The 17,166-nt window shown below is 37.9% G+C and overlaps 2 protein-coding genes across 2 annotated transcripts; both read left to right on the top strand.

The window, feature by feature from the left end:
• Window positions 1-305: 305 nt before the first annotated feature.
• On the top strand, window positions 306-3,496 carry LOC306763053 (tumor necrosis factor ligand superfamily member 13B-like; the record flags this gene model as incomplete). The annotated part of the gene is made up of 6 exons (XM_079249729.1): window positions 306-491; window positions 618-705; window positions 831-887; window positions 973-1,085; window positions 1,176-1,320; window positions 3,381-3,496. The coding sequence occupies 6 exons, from the start codon at window positions 306-308 to the stop codon at window positions 3,494-3,496; spliced, it is 705 nt and encodes a 234-aa protein (XP_079105855.1).
• An 862-nt stretch (window positions 3,497-4,358) lies between these two features.
• LOC306763462 (transforming growth factor beta activator LRRC32-like) lies at window positions 4,359-6,454 on the top strand (the record flags this gene model as incomplete). The annotated part of the gene is made up of 2 exons (XM_079250276.1): window positions 4,359-4,436; window positions 4,577-6,454. The coding sequence occupies 2 exons, from the start codon at window positions 4,359-4,361 to the stop codon at window positions 6,452-6,454; spliced, it is 1,956 nt and encodes a 651-aa protein (XP_079106402.1).
• Window positions 6,455-17,166: the final 10,712 nt, after the last annotated feature.

The raw sequence follows: 17,166 nt of genomic DNA on the forward strand, positions 1-17,166 counted from the left end.
GGACAAAGCTGGCACGAGCGCTGACAGGAACAGATGATACTGTGTGAGTGAGGCTTTTTGTCTTTATTAAAATGTGGCTTTTACATTCGCTGCAAGTTTCACAACACACTGCAGTGTTGGCTGTGCGTGTTTTGTTTTTTTTTTTGGTTTTTTTTTCATATGCCGTTTAAATGAGTTCCATCTTGAAAGACAGCAAGAGGATAGTTCCTCATTTAGAAAGTAAATGTGAAAGTGTAGGTTTCCGGCTTTTACTGATGTGTGACCTCACCCGTTTGAGTAACTTGGGGAGTTTTATCAGTCTCGATATGCTTTATAGTGCTTTATTATCGCTAACGGCATTTATGTTTTGTCTCAGCCTTTTCCTGGTGCACAGAGCTTGTGTTTTACAATGTGATTTTCACAAACTCCAAGGGGACATAATTCTACAATTAAATCAGCAACGTTCTGAGGGAGTTAATGGGAAAATAGCCAAGATGTCTAAAACAAGGGAGGTATGTCGATGATTACGCAGGATGGAGTCATCTTGGACATTGTACTACTGAGATTTATGCCATTAGTGAGTATTCAGATAGCGCTGCAATAATAAATTTTTATCTTAATGCTTTGTTTTCTCTCAGGACATAAAGCCAAGTGTTTTCCAAAGAGCTCAGAGTTCTCCGAAGATCTCTTCTCGGAGAGTAAAAAGGGAACAGAGCAGCTGCAGACGTGGGTTGGAGCTGAGAACTGAAAATGTGTTCATTAGTTACGGTCAGCTCTGGTAGTGAGACCGTAAACAGTATATGCTTAGTTAATAAAATTAAAGAATGATGTTTATTTCCCTCTCTTGCCAGCTCCAACATCATTCCTGCAGTTAAGAGCTAATACTAACAAACAGCCAGACAGGAGAGGTAAAACTAAATTCGGATCTTTGGCTTAAGCTTTTGCGTCGTCTGCCATTATTTTGAGAAAGTGTGTCTTGCCTTTTTCCCGAAGGAAATATAATTGTGATCCCCTGGACTGTTTCTGTGCAGCAAGGAAACACAATTTCACAAAAGGAAAACAGGATTGTTGTCCAAGAAGATGGTTATTACTTGGTGTTTGGACAAGTATTGTGTCACTCTAAATCAAGCATAACTAAGTTGATATTACATATTATTTGTTCCAACTGTTCACCTAATGTTCTGCTGAATTCACAGGTTTTGTTTGAAAGTCCAAGCGCAGTTCTGGGTCATGTCATCCAAAGTTGGAGCTCCAGTAAAGCCGGGAAGACATCAAGAGAGCTCTTGCGTTGCCTGCAGGAGATGCCTGATGAAACTCCTGCCAACTCATGCTACACAGCAGGTCAGTGCGACACGGCTGCTGCTGGATTTGGTTGCCTTTAAATGGAGCCAGAATGCCTGTTTTCACTCAGCAAGGTTGTGCCCCCCATAGCTGCTGTAAAGGCATAATAGTGGTATCAATCCTTTAACAGCAGAGATGGGCTTTTAACCTGAGCAGCTTTTCCTGTCATTGTGTATTAGCTCCCTTTTAGCAATGACCTGCAAGGATTTTACCACATAGTGGAAAAGTAGACATAAAAGCATGTAAGAAACACAAATAATGCTCTAATTTGGCCAGAATGGGTCAAAACATGGCTTGATGTGTCCTTACATAAAATACAATCTGTACTTCTAAGGGTTTATGCATCAGGACTTTAAAAAAACAAAAAAAAACCCAACTTATTTCCTCCAGGTTGAAAAGAAATACAACCTCAAATGAACAACATGTCAATTATTACACCACCTATTTCACTAACAGAAAGCTATAATGCAGATGATTACATATTTGAAGAGAGCCATTTTTAGCAGGGTTCATGGTTGACTCAGTGATTGGCAGGTGTTTGGGTCCAGATTCTGTGGCTGCAAAGCAGATCCAAATCATCCCTGCACTCTGAATTTGGCAGCTGATATGAGCTGTTTGTTTGGTTTCCACCAAACATGACGCTTTGCGTTTTACGGCCAAACATCTTTACACTGGTTTCAACTGTCCAAAAAATATATGTTCCAAAATTCTTGAGATTTGTTTAGATGCAATGTTTCCATATTTAGGCTTTCCTGCCACCTTTTTTTTTTCTTAGAGAATAAGCACAATCTCTTCAGTCTGAGATGTAGGTCTTGACGGGTTTTGTAGTTGGGGGTTCAAAGAAGGCTTAGTCTACTTACAATCAACATGGTTTTAGAAGTTTAGTGAATTAATTTTGTGTTATTTCAGGATCTGTGGGTTTTACTTTCTGTTTTATTAGTAGAGCTTATTAGTAGAGCTAGTAGAGCTCCTTACTGGTTCTATGTTTGCTTCATGCTGCTTTGTATCACCTGGTTCTCAGTAGCTACTTACTGCACCTACTCCTTTCTTAGAAATGAGTTTCCTCTGCAAATGCTCCTTGCTTTTTTTGCTTATTGCCTAACCCTTCCACCAGCCTCCTGCCTTGCAGGCATACATTCAGGCCATTCTTTACTCTTCTTTATCCAAAGCTCATGACAAGGTCAGATAAAGATAAATTAATGTGCACACAGCAAAGCACCAAGGAAAATGTGGGATTTTTCTTAAATATTTAACAAATATTTTTTGACGAAACTCAAAAGGGCTCCAATAATAGTTGTTCTTACTTCTAATAAAAATGCCTGTGCAGTTGTTTTAAAAATCCCATTTGGTTTAATGGGACAGAAAATTTCCACCAAAGGAATGGAAAATGTCCAATGTCAGAAATATGTCACTCCATTTTGTTCTTTGACTTAAATATATATATTTTTATACGTTAAACTAATTACTTTTATATATTTAAAAGTTTCAATCTAGAGAGAAAGGCCACTATTAGGACTGATTTATGCGGAATCTAAACAGCAGTACGCATATTACTTTAGCCATGAAATAATTTAGACTTTTTCTTTTATATGTTTACATCCTGATTTATGCTCACTTTGTGTTTGGAACCTTTTTTTTCCCATCATAAAAAATATTGCTATATTTGATATTTATTGTAGGCATCTTTATACACAAAAGTCCATCTTAAGAGCACAAATATTATGTAGATATCATTTAAACTTTGTAAGTGAAGGGTATGTGTGGTGTGAGGGTAGTTTACATCTTTTTGTAGTGTTTTAAGGTTCAATTAAAACAAGTTTTTTTTTTTCTCAATGGAGCCTTTTTAATTAACAGTTTAGGGGGGAAAAAACAAATCTGACCAATAAACTGTTAATATTTAGAACTGGTGTGCTGCTGTCTGTGTAAATTACTGTAATCCGGGCTAATAATTAGGATTTCTCCTCTATATAAAAGAATATTTTTTCCCCCCAAAAAAACCAAGTGAAATGGAGATGTTAAGCTGAAGTAATGCAGATTGGTTTGTGTATTTTCTGTTGCAGGCACCGTGCACTTGCTCCCTGGTGACGAGCTTGAACTTGTGATTCCTTGTCGGCCAACAGCCCTGATCTCTATGGAGGCAGATTCAACCTTTTTCGGTGTCATCCAGCTCAACTAAAGACGGAGCAGCAGCAGGATGATAGACGTCCAGCACATTGTTGTAGGAAATGGTAGTTAACACAGAGCTGTGTGAGAGGATGCTGATAAAGGACCGGCGTGAATCCTGTTCAAAAAGACTTTTCCTGTTCATAAAAGTCTTTTTTTTTTTTTTTTTTTTTTACTGTCTTCTGCTTTTCATCTTTATATTTGAGGTATTTCTTCTGTCCTGTCCCATGCTTTTTCCTTTTGTGTGTCCTTTCATCAGTCTATTTTAGTATCTCCTGCATCTCTTTATACCTCATTGGGGGCTTCCCTCCTGCTCCACCTACACACTGTTTATTTGTTCCTCTTGTCTATTTTGGAATCGTTTCCGTTTTCCAATCGCTATGTCAGGAACAAACAAATGTATATATTTGTATCACTTTGAAAGAGTTTTCCTGGTTGATACCAAACTATGCATCACTGTAAGTATGACAATGCATCATAAGTTATCTGGATAAAATGCCTCATTCCAACTAAATTTGCCTTTAATCTTTGTATTTATTTCAATTTCAATACTGTGACTGATTTGACTTGCTCAATTTTAAAATGAAAATAAAATTATTTTTATTAAGAACTCTTGTATTCTCATCTAAAGTAGTCCAAGTTTCTCATCCAAAACAGGATGTTCTGCCTCTGAAAAAAAGTGATATGCACTATCAAGTCTTTATGATCTAAATATAGTATCCATGGTTTCCTATCTGGTCCCCACAGCTGTTTGCTCTCTCCTCTTTTTTTTTTTTTTCCTTCATTGAAGAGATGCTATAAGAGGTAGTGTGTGTACATGAGCTCTGACAGCAGCTTTGGTACAGTGTGGAGGCAACAGCAGCAGCAGAGGGATAATGTTTTCTAATCTCCTGCTACTCTGGTCACTGAGCCAAGACCTTTTTAGAACTGGTGGAACATTTTTTGCTCCAAAGGTAAGTTCATGTTTCCCAGTACAAAATACTTCATCAAGTTTTTTTTCTTTTTTCAGTTAACTTGGTTTTGATATTTTAATGACATCCAAGTCTTTTTCTTTTCTTTTCTTAATTAAGATTAATGTCCTTTGCATTTCAAGCGGCAGTCCTGGAACAAGCAGAATCTCTCCTCTGTCCCTCTGGACTTGGACGTAAGGCTCAGAAGACTCGACCTGTCCAACAACTTCATCCGACAGTTGCACACACTCACTTTGCCATACTTGGAGCAGCTGGACCTGAGCAACAACCAGCTGGATCTCATCTCCGACGGGGCTTTTGAAAACCTGGCTCGACTTGAACACTTGAATTTATCCAGAAACGGGCTGAACATCAATACTGGCAGCAACAGCAAAGCCCTCCAATCCCTCAGTAGGCTGAGAACTTTAGACATATCAAGGAATGGTCTGAGTAATGACGCAGTGGAGCTGTACCTGGGACGCAAGTCTTCGCTTGATCAACTAAAGATCACTGGAAACGCTTTAACAAGACTTTCACGCAGCTTGTTCAGAGAGAATACACGTTTAAGGACCATTACTATTGATGACAATCTGATATCAGAAATAGAACCGAGGACGTTTGAACCACTGAGCCAGTTAGAGACGCTTAACTTGGCAAGAAATAATCTTGCACACATTTGTGATTTTAAACTGTATCAAGTTAAATATCTAAATCTCAGCAGAAATTCTGTGGAGTTCTTTGTTACACATGAGAATGAATACTCTTACAGCCTTGAAATTCTTGATCTGAGCTACAACAAACTTCTTTACTTTCCAGTTGTTCCAAAAAAGAATCATCTGAGGTATCTTTACTTACAGAATAATATGCTTGGGGCCTTGAGTTCAGAGGCTGCTATGGTGTCTGAGGCAAACTCTCTTTATAATGAGATTGTAGGAGAAAAAATGGTTATGAAAAATATTCTACATGCTATCTGGAGGCAAATGCCACTGTTTTACATTGACCTGAGCTATAACCACTTCACCTCTTTTCCTCTCGAGACTTTGAGCCTCCTTTCATCTTTAGAAACCCTGAATTTCAGCTACAACTGTCTGCAAAGCATCAGCTGGAATATAAGAAATTATAGTGATTCAGGGCTCATTCGTCAGCTTGTTTTTCACTCCTTAAAGCACCTAAACCTGCAAAGTAATGCTCTTGGGCACATTTCCCCATTCTTTCTCAAGGGGCTCACACAAATAGAAACTTTAAATCTGCAAGAAAATTTTATGCAGCCTTGTTCTTCTGCTGGCAATTCCAGCAGCTCGCCTTCAACGCCTCAAATTCATCTCGGCACACCCTGCACTGCTTTTGAGCAGCTGAGGACTCTTAAACACCTCAATCTCAGAGAAAATGGCATAAAGATACTTCAGCCAAACACATTTCTGAGAACCCCTTTGGTTTCCCTTAACCTTGCAAAAAATCAACACATGGAAATGCGTGAGGGGGCGCTAAATGATGTGCAAGCAACTCTTCAGTCCTTGATTATCAGTGAGATGAACATGAGCAGCTCCCATCTGTCTTTACCTTGCATGCCAGCGTTAACACAACTGAACATATCAAACAACGGCCTCGACAAGATGCATAAGAGCTTAGACTGCTCTCCTTTGAAAGAAATTGACATCAGAAATAATACTTTTATGACTTTAGACTATTCTGTGATTGAGGCTTTATCCAGAAACCTCACTGTGATGTTTATTAGTGGGAATAATTTTGACTGCTGCGACAGCGGATGGCTGAAAGCTTTAACTGAGATGAAGATTAGACTGCCTGACATCAGTAGAACTCAATGTTTTACACGTGTTTGCAACGTGATGATCACAGAGTACCTGAAAAAACCTTTATCATATTGTTTGCTTCATGAGGAGGAAGGGAAAGTCAACTTTGGACAAATGGTTGTAATTGTTATATTTCTAGCCGTGTTACTAACAGTGTTTGTCATGTTCAGCAGGAAGCTGTGCTGCGGACAAAAATCTTTTGTGGTCTGATATCTAAAACATGCAAATAGGATACAGAGTTTAAACAGAGAATAAACTATTCAAGCTCAGTGAGAAACAGAAGAGTACGCCATGGTTCCTGAAGTAAAACTCCAGGGAGTTTCACTTTGAATGACCCCTTCTTGTTTTAAACCGAAATGTGGCTTCATGGCTTCAAAAGGTAATTTCCAATTTATTAAACGCAGTCAAGACATCATGTGCAATTTGCCTCATAATTGGGCTTTCACTCTGCTCGAGCTTTCTTTAATGACTCCACCACACATCTGTTAGCGGGGCCTCACTTCGCGTGACCGGAGCAGTTTAAGTGTTATGATTGAAATTGGCATTATTGCCTCCAAAGCTGCTTGGTTTCACTGAGCGCCAAATCAATGGTCAGATGGAGAACTCCTGCCTGTCATCCTTTAGTGAAATGTTTGTTTGCAACTAAACATCTAACCTTGGTTTAAATTCTCATGATGCCTGCAAAGCCTCACACAACATTCCCAGAATCAGGACAGAACAAGCAATCAAATATATGCCCACAGTTTCTATCTAAACTCATTTGTTTTCTGTATTTCTGAATAGAAATAGATGATAAATGTGGATTTTTGTTATATAGATGGAGAAGAGTTCTTGCACCAGTCATGTTGTATTATTTCATAAACTTGCTGTAGCTTACTATACGATGTTAGATACTTTCATTTGAGAATTTTAGTTCCCAATAAATCACCAAAGCTGAAAGTGGGACTTTTTCTGCTTCTATAAATTTTTTTGTTGTTGTTAAGTAGCCAGACAGTCGCTGAATCATAAAACACACATAAAGAGGTTGTTACCATTCATCATAAAAAATAAATCTGACTGAACTGAAATCCAATAATGATAATACAACCTTGGTTTACAGCCCAAGGCCATTACAATCAGGTAAGACTAATACATAAAGGATTTTCTCTCACGCGCAGTGAACTGATCAGTCAGAGTGACAGTTTTCTGTGTGAAATGACTTCTGAAATAAAAAGACATCAGAACTGAAGAGAAACATCTGCTGCAAAACATCCGGTTAAGCAATGCTTTAACGGTCCTCTTACTGATACATCCTCTGGAACCAGAGGACTTATCACTTCTGCTCTTGAGCAATATAACAGTAGGAAATGTCTTTGTTGCCCCACCTCACAAGTTTTAGGTACTAGATCAAGTAGCAGCTTGGCAAGTTCAAGCACAGAGCACTCAAAGAATACAGCACAGCGGATGTTAGGTGTGAAACCAAAGGAATGCAAGTGGCAAATTATATTCATTCTTCAACATAATGGTTGATGGTATTTGGCATTTGGACAGCAGTAGCAGCTTGTTTAACAGCACATTACTGAAAACTTGGATCAGCATGATTTCAAATTAAATGAACAATAGATTCTTGTACTGACTATACTGCTTACTTATTTTATAGCAATCCAGTGCACAGGGAAGCTGTTTAAGTTCAAGATGTTTATTGTCATGAAGACAGCAACAAAGAGTACTGAGCAAGCAAAGATCTTATAACAATGCAGGCATTCAGAGAAAACTAAAACTAAGCTCCAAGCAATAAAACAAAAGACAAGACGACATGTACAAATCAGTACAAGTCTGCACAAAAAATGTGCTTGAATACATATGCATACGCAAGATGGTGCAAATGCAAATGACAGGAGGCGTTGCATGGTGTCTTCTTGTTAAGCAGACAGACTAGAGAGACAAAAACTGTTTTTCTATCTGGTAATATGTGCATGGATGGTGCCAGATGGCAGGAGTTAAATGAGTCCACGAGTGGGGTGGAATGAGTCTCAGAAGTTTCTCTGCTTTTCTGCAGAAGCTGGACTTAAAGAGGTTCTGCAGAGACAGCAGCTTAAAGCCAGTGATGTGCTCTGCAGTCTTCACCACCATCTGGAGGGACATCCTTTCAGCAGATGAGCAGCTGCTGAGCCAGGAGGGGATGGAGCCAGTCAGGGTACTCCCAGTGGTGCTCCTGTAGAAGGTGCTGAGTGGGGGTGGAGGACAACTCATATTTCTTGAGTCACCTCTGGCAAAACAGACATTTGTGGGCAGCTTTGACAGCTGCAGTGATGTGGGTGGCTCACATGAGGTCCTCACTGATATGCACAGTGCTGTCTATAGACAAACCAATCCAGTGAGCAAATTTAAGTGTGGCCCAGTTCCACATGGATCTGTTTTACCTATCCACTTTATCCTGAGAGTCACAGATAGCCTGAGCCTATTCCAGCAAACATTAAATCGAAAAAGTCACCAGTTATTCATGAAGTACCTTATTGTTTTACGACATAAAACGTATCACATCTTGCTAAACTAATGTAAAAAAGATATGGCATCAGTAAATACTCCATAATGCTGGATGAAAAAGTGACCAATGGCTACAATACACAGCATTATAGCCAATACAAGGATCTTAAAGAAAAACATGTAAAATACTGTCCAACAAACTGAAAAGCAGCACAAACCATGTAAAAATGAGTGTCTATCAGCAATTTATCCTCAAATGTGGCATGCAAACTGGCAGATTTATAAGACTGGGCATTTCCTGACACCAGATTATAGAAACCAGTACGATGTTTCATGAATTCAGTCTGAAAATGTACCCTTGATTGTTAAAGCTATAGTTGCATGTGCAAAAATAGAGTATTTTATAACAATAATGTGATATTTATAATAGGTGGAATTTGTTCTGTTTCTTATATTTAAAAAAATCACAAAAACTTTAGTTGGCATATTTATAGAACCACTGAAACATGAGTGGGTGTGCTTTGAATAATTCACATTTTATCAATATGTAAGAAATGGATATATTTAAAGCATGTATTGCAGTTTTAAATATATCAACATAAGTCTGCTGTAACCCTTAAACTATTTTAAAATTATTCTATGTATTTATTTGAAGGTGGGCTTTGTTAAACTTCAGCAAAGGACCTTCAATAGTCATGTGAACAGAGAAAATGACTGACTGATTCACTGCGCAGTCGAGATGACGTGTCGAAGAAAAAGTATCACATCTTAAATGTAAAGGAGCTTTTTTTTTTGTGCGCGTGTGTGCAAGGTGTTGTTTAAAAAAAAAAAAAAAAAAAAGAAAGAAACAGAAGGGGGCATTCAAACTGTCTTGTAAAGTCATTTCAACTTGACGGATATTGAATGTTATCTACCAACCCTCTGTGGTTTTAAAATATAAACCGTCTACAGGTCAAACCCCTGACAGGTTAAATAAGAAGCGTTTTATAAGAAGAAACAAGCAAGGCGAAGAATAAGAGAAAAGAACTACTGCTTCGTTATTGCAACATCCCATTGAAGTAAAGCTATCGTTATGAAGGCACGTCGAAATTTGTAGACATGCTAACCGGCTACTTAGCTAGCTAGCTAACCTGAAACAGCAACACAGCAGACACGCAGAAAAGCGACGCCGTGCTGCAAACACACCATGACTCCTCTACTGATGCCCGCTGTCCGCCAACTTCACCTTTCCAACAACACCCAGAAAGTGCAACTCATTTACAAATTATTTCTGCTAGAAAGTGCCCGAAACACACTTGAGCAAGACCTTCGAAACTTCACTAACCAGGTAATGTTAGCATTGGGTTTGCCTCACACTGCATTGTGTAAGCTAAGCGATTCTTTTTCCCAGCAAGCGGTTTGTTCACATGCTAAAACCATGTCCGTTCCGAAACAGTAAAATTGCCATGTTAAACAGCCTGCTAAGACATTAATGTAAACAAATTATGTCTATTTGAAAACTCCCTCTGGAAATTCACAATATTACCAACAGTTCCTGTTTCTTGTGTCATATTTTTTTTTCTTTTTAAACAAGATAGACTGAAGCCCTCAAGTTAACATTTGTGAAAAATCTTCACGTTTGAATTATAATATTGACATTAAAACCCTCATATATGTGAAGAGAGCATGAACATGCATATAAATATAATTATATATATACACATACATACATATATACACACACACACACACACCATAGACCGTATAAGAAAGATGGACAGAGCCGCCAGTGGTAAAAAGTGAAGCCTTTGCGGAAGTGTAGAAAACTGCAGTTTCCTCTTCATCCCTGAGGGGCTGGCTGCAAATCAAAGCAAATCTCCATCTACTCCGATGTTAAAAAGACCAACTTCACGGCAGAAATAAACATGTTTACAGCCTGGTACAAAAATCAATTTTTGGTTTATAGGTCAGGTTGACCTTCATGACAACTGTGGGAGGATGGGATTTTTTTTCTTACTCCCACGTTTAAAAGTAATTTTATCTCGAAGTTTGGCATATTTAGGGGTGTGTCCTTTTGATTGACAGGTACCAATCTCCTGCTTCAAATAAGAAGAACGTAGAACAACCGCGGCTTTTTAGCCAGTTAACAACGTGACTTAGCTTTAGCCTGCTTATCTCCGTTAGCTGGTTAGCTCCTGTTATCTCCGAGTTAGTTCGGTTAGCTTTTAGCTACAGAAAGCTCAGAGCTTGCTCGATGTCAATCATCCACCATGATGCTGACAGCCTCCCTCTCAGCTCTACCTGTTTGCCCATATATGTAATTTCCGGACGAGACGACGTGCATGCCTCTGCCAAGATTGCAATGGTAGGAACCGCCCACCGAGCTTCAATTCAGCTCTTCACAAACCTATGGGTGACGTCACAGAGGGTACGTCCATCTTGATATACAGTCTATGATGTATGTATATATATATATATGTATATATATATATATATATATATATATATATATATATATATATATATATATAGATCATATGTCACTATTCTCCAAATCCTTGATTTGATTTGGTTTTCCATTTTAGGGGCGCGATTCGATTCTGTTGTAGACGGGGGAGGGAATGAGGAAATACACACACACACAGACAAATACACAAAAACCAGCGAGGGTGGTGGGGGGGTGTAAATCGTCGATCCTGTCTTTCATTTAAATGTTCGAAATCATGACGTAATTTCGATCGATTGCAATTAAACATCGAAATCGTGACACCCCTAATACATATGTATTAGGCCAAGTGGAATTTATTTATTTGTATCCTTCAACAAAAACAATGGTTAGTGGTCAGCTTGTAAAGCATTAAATGGATCTCATTGTTGAAAGGTATCTGTCAGGAGATGGGTACCAAAAAATAAATTGTGAGAATATGGTGAAGACAGTCGTTAAAAAGTGGAGAATCCATGCAAGAACAGTGACATTTTCAAGAACTATCCCAAAATTAATGGAAAAACTGGAGGAAAATGGATCAAGAGAGCTGCCAAGATGCAAGGCAAGTTTATTTGTATTACAGATGTCATGTAAAAGGCTATTCAGAGTGCTATATTTAGTGCTGACCTACTGCAACACTGAAGGGGCTGCATGAATATTGGTAATTTACTGGTTGTGCATTACATGTGGTAACAATGTCCAACATTTTCCACATGATTGAAGTATGGGGTAGATTTATAGCATTTTCTCACAAAGAAAAGCATGCTAGCCATACTACCAGAATTTTTTAAAAGTATGCTGCTTTCTAAGGCCTGGGATATACATGCTGCTGGTAGCACTTCTGCACCATGGCGCCCACATGTTCTTTGCATAGCTTTGGCACATAGGCCACGTGTGTTGGCACGAGGTAACTTACGTGTGTCTTAAAACATTTTGGTTGTTAGAATACTTAATTTTGCCTTTGTAGACCACATAATACATTTTTTACCTAAATTATTACTTAGTGATTTGTTCATTTTAACATATTGGCTTAAAAAATACACAAATCCTCAGAAACAATTTTTAAAAAACTTTATTGCAATAAAACCAGCAAACACTCTTTACTGTTTAGTAAGATGACAAAAAATTCAGATGTATGGAAAGAAATCAATGTCTATCCACCATCTCCCACTTATATGTTGGGAGAAATGTTTTATTAAATTCCAACCATTATGCAGTTTTATGGTCGATCAATGAAATATTGTCTATCAAACAAAAACTGGGGGAGAATTAGTCTGCACTTTGACAGCAGCAATCTGATCTGCTGTCTCAACCCTCACACGCACACAACATTGGAACTTACATTATGTACACAAATGAATTTATTTGAAAAATATTTGGTTACTAAAATAATCATGTTTAAAATTGAATGGGAATTAAGCAAGTGGAGAGACTGTTACCAATGTACTCCTAATTCTGTGAACAGACTGTTATAATACTTGGATCAATAGATGATAGCTTCAGTCTTGGATCTGTTCTGTTGTCATGGCAGCACGCTAAGAACCTTTGGTGCAAAGTCTCAGTTTACACATTATGCAGAATGTATAGGCAGAGACATTATCCTTGGCTCTGTGATCTCACTGGCAGGATCAGATCATGTAGTGTTCACAGGGCTGTAAAAAGAAAAGAAACTCTGTAACCTGGAGTGCTGCTTCCGCTTGGAGTCAGCTTCATTTGAAAGTGCAGATCTGAAACTCTCACAATTTTGTTGGTGATGTACTGTGAAAAGCAAGAGGTATGATGCGTTATATGTAATGACACCATTGTCAAATTTTCCTAATTTACAGATAAGAGTATAATTAGCAATTAGGTTTACTGGAAAATTCTTCTGTGTATCACTAGAGGGTTCATGAACAGTTTGAGAACTATGGCTCTAATGCTTTGTTGTCCTTGTTTTTGTTTTTTTTTCAGTGGTGTGCGTTATTTCTTTAGCATAGACTTAGCAGTTAACTAAGTGTGTTTAATGCTAGGTCTATTGTCTTTAGTTGATTGAAGTTTTTTTTTTTTTTTATTAGTATCAACTTTTTTGCTTTGAATTATTTTCATATGATTTATGATTTTATTGTGATTTTGCCATTTGTGTAGTCTTTTATGCTTTTTAACACCATCTGTAATGCTTCCAATGTTTTATGTAAGCACTTTGAATTGTCTTGTACATGAAAGGCGCTATACAAATAAACTTGCCGAAGCACAACAATCTAGAAATGGTTCACACAAGTGACAGTTCACATTGACTGGTTTATGTCACAATCTTTGATGTGTTAAACCATTTGACAAAAGTAACACAATTGTGTTAATGAGAGCCACTTAAATGGGAGTTTGGCTGTATTTTATGCACTTAACACTTTACTGCTTAAACAAAAGATGCAAAACATGGAACTTTTAGAGCTTGTGCAGCACGCCATAACACATGTCTAGTAGAGCATTTGCAGTGATTCAACTACCAACTGCATATTTAAGTGTTAGTACAATTTTAGTTTGAGTTAATGCAATATTTTTTTCTCTTTAAAGTGAGCCATGTGGTTTATCTGCAGCAGCAGTCAGATAATTGTTTTTTTTTTTTTTTTAAAGAATGAATAAATTTTGTGATTAGTTTTCAGTCTGAGGTTATTTGTACTTTTTACTGACATTTATCAAAGAAATAAAATGCATTTCACTGAAGCTTTTTTCTGCTTGTCCACCAGGCCTACAAAGAAGTCCACAGCATCTTAAATTCGCCTCTTTCTGCCAGCTTGTGCAGTAATATTGCAAAGGCTTTAGATGAGAAACATCAACAAATTTTGAAGCTTTCAGCTTTATTGAAGGACAGCACTGTCGGTAAGTCACAACTAAATCATGTTGCTTTCGTTGCCAATTTGAGAGAACATAGCTTTCACTCAAATCCGGACACATTACTAACCAATCAGAAGTTGATTTGGGTTTGGAAAACATTTCATTGTGAGAACCAAATCTAGTCTAACCTAGACTTATACCAGACTGCACATGTGTACAGCTGCTTATCATGGGGCTTTGTCCATGTTGGGGGAGTACTTTTATTGTTTACATCAGCTCTTAAGATTTCTCACTGGTAGGCTTTGTTAAAGGGGCGCTGTGTAAGAATTACTCCCATCTAATGTTCTTTGAAATGAATGAGGCATTCTAGTTCCACACCATTTTGAATGCCTTTTACAACAACGGTCGCCATAGTGTATCAAAAAGTTGTCTCCGTGCTGTGTATTTGTTCTGCTCAGCCACTGAAACAGGTTAATGTACTGTGCTGGCAGGAATTGCCTAGTTTAAAAAGTTCATGGCATGGAGATGATTTGCAAAACATAATTCCAACCTCTGCTGTCCAATAAGTAGCCTGCACAGCACAGACACTAAACATACACTCGTTTGGTGTAACTTTTCGCAGCTTTCATTGTTGCCTTAAACATTGGCTTTCAGTGGGAGTAAAGCTGGACAAAAACCAGGTAAAAAGGCTATATAAGCTGCATTTACTGTGACTAAAAGTGTTTACCGCCAGCAGTGAAAGCCACTGAATCCACATAAAAATACACTTCTGTACAAAAGAAAATGATACCACACAGGTGAGTGAGCTTCCGCAGGACCACAAACAGATCGTGCGCAGAAAACATTATCTACTGTCTAAAGAAATTTGATACAAATATAAGTTTTTTTTAAAAAACTTTACCAGGAGATGAAACACTCGCTCTCCACCAAGGAGCAAACAGTTTGTTTTTTTTTGTTTTTTTTTACTGTAGTGTTACGTTAGCAACACCGAGTAATTCACGGGAACGCACATAACTGAACAGGCTGAATCTACTGTCATTGCATTATTTCTAAGTTGCATTACAACCTAAAATTGATCCACTGCTCTTTATAAGTTTAACAAGTTATATGCGATCTGAACTTTAGGAATAAAGGTGGTGACTGGATAAAAACTTTTCATCAGGACATTTAAAAAGTTTTTTTTTTTCTGTCCAGTGTGGTTTTTCATGGCATTTTAGTAATTAATGGAAAATTATTCTGCAATGAAGTGTGGAACTGCAACATGATTACCCAGCAAGCAATCCTATTATAATGATCCGTGTCATATTAAGACTGTGATGCTGTAACAAGCAGGTTGCCAGTTCGAATTCATGAATAAATAATTTAGCAAGTTATTGATATTAACACTGTGGTTATTAATGTATGGAGTTATTGTTTTACGCAGGATACCTTGTCTCAACCCTTCCCCATTAACCATCCTCTTAAGGCTGTGAACCTATGGGAACTGCCATACAGTTATGCAGCCTATGATAATGAGCGACACTGTATCAAAACTGAATGAAAAAGGTTCGAATTAACGTATTCTCCTACAACTTATCATAAAAATAATTCCGAATGGAGGTTTACATGAAACGCGTCCTTACTTAATTCCTCTTTAGAGCGGCGGGTTGGGAAGGGTTCTGATTGGACAGAGGGTGCATGTGACATAACGTATATCGGAAATAAACCAAAGTTCGCGCACTGCTTCTCGTCCTTTCAGTTGTAACTTGCATAAAAAACTGCATAATCAGTACCAGTTTCCCCACTATTTTTTATTGTAATTTTGAAGTACCAGCTCAACACAAGCATACTGCTTCACTTTTTGCAGCAACTGAGAAGGAGAAGAAAGATAGACCACCAAGCACGGGAAGTAAAACAACACGCAACATCAGGACAGGACAAGGTAACGAGCATGCACGGAACGACCGGAATTAACTTAGAACGGAATCAAGGTTTACATGACAGAGGAATTAAATAGTTCGGAATTAAAATGCGAATAAACCAGGGACTTACATCGGAACTAAGTTTAATTCCGAATAGAAAATTGCATTAGGAATTAAGTCTTTACATGATCATTTTTCATCAGTTTAAATCGGAGTTAACTTTTATTCAGAATTAATCACAAATTAAAACTCCCTTGTAAACATAGCAATTGTTCCATTAAACATGTTATAAAACAAACATACAAGAGAGAAAAGTCTTTATTGGGATAAGCCCACATGAGAAGCACAGTGTCGTTCTGACTTCAAGATGATACTGGTTTACAACTTTGATATTTACAAGCTTCCCAACAATGATCACTTTAAATCTCGTACATCAGTATGACGTAGTGTTTGACGTAAGTTCATACTCCTGTTAAAAATGTAAAAACCACAAATCATGACTTGCATAATTATTTTACAAATGGATGGGTGCAAAACTGAGTCTACAAACCAGCAGGCTGCAACTACACCTCTAAGGCAAGTATTAATAATGATTCTGTTTTTGTTGGGTTTTTTTCCCTTTTGTGTGTGTTTACTGTAGAAGTTGTAAGTAGTTATACACTTTGGAGAACAAAGTAAATTTAATCAGGGAATCCAATGAGATACCTGGTTTTATACGTTTTCCACACTCTTTATACCTCTCTGGTCTCATTGTAATACTTGCTTGTCTCCAGTTCATTTAATTCAGTTCACTTCAGCTTTATTTGTATAGCGCCAATACATCAATGTTGTCACAGGACACTCTACATACACATAATTTCAAGCCTATTCATACATAGCCTATAATAGAAACCAACTGATTGCATCAAATCATGACTTCAATCCAATCCCCCATCCTGAGTGTGCACGAGGCGGCAGTGGGAAGGAAAAAAATCTCTTTTAACAGGAAGAAAACCTCCGGCAGAACCCAGCTCAGGGAGGGCAGTCATCTGCCTCGACTGGTTGGGCTGGAGAGGACGGGACAGACAGAACAACATGTACAACTGCACTTATTCAGGAAGACCTGCGGAAAAAAGGAGAAATAATTTGGAGATGGCAATACTGTCACATTATTTATACATTATTACATTAGAGAAATGGAGAAAAGGTACTTGCATCAGGTGACGTCCCCATTGCTACATAAGTAGTAAGAGAATCATGATTTTTTTGCCTAGAATTGAGATCATGATTCTGTCATAATT

The sequence above is a fragment of the Telmatherina bonti genome (genome assembly GCF_933228915.1).
Source record: "Telmatherina bonti genome assembly, chromosome: 12".
In the NCBI taxonomy this organism is placed as follows: Eukaryota; Metazoa; Chordata; class Actinopteri; order Atheriniformes; family Telmatherinidae; genus Telmatherina; species Telmatherina bonti.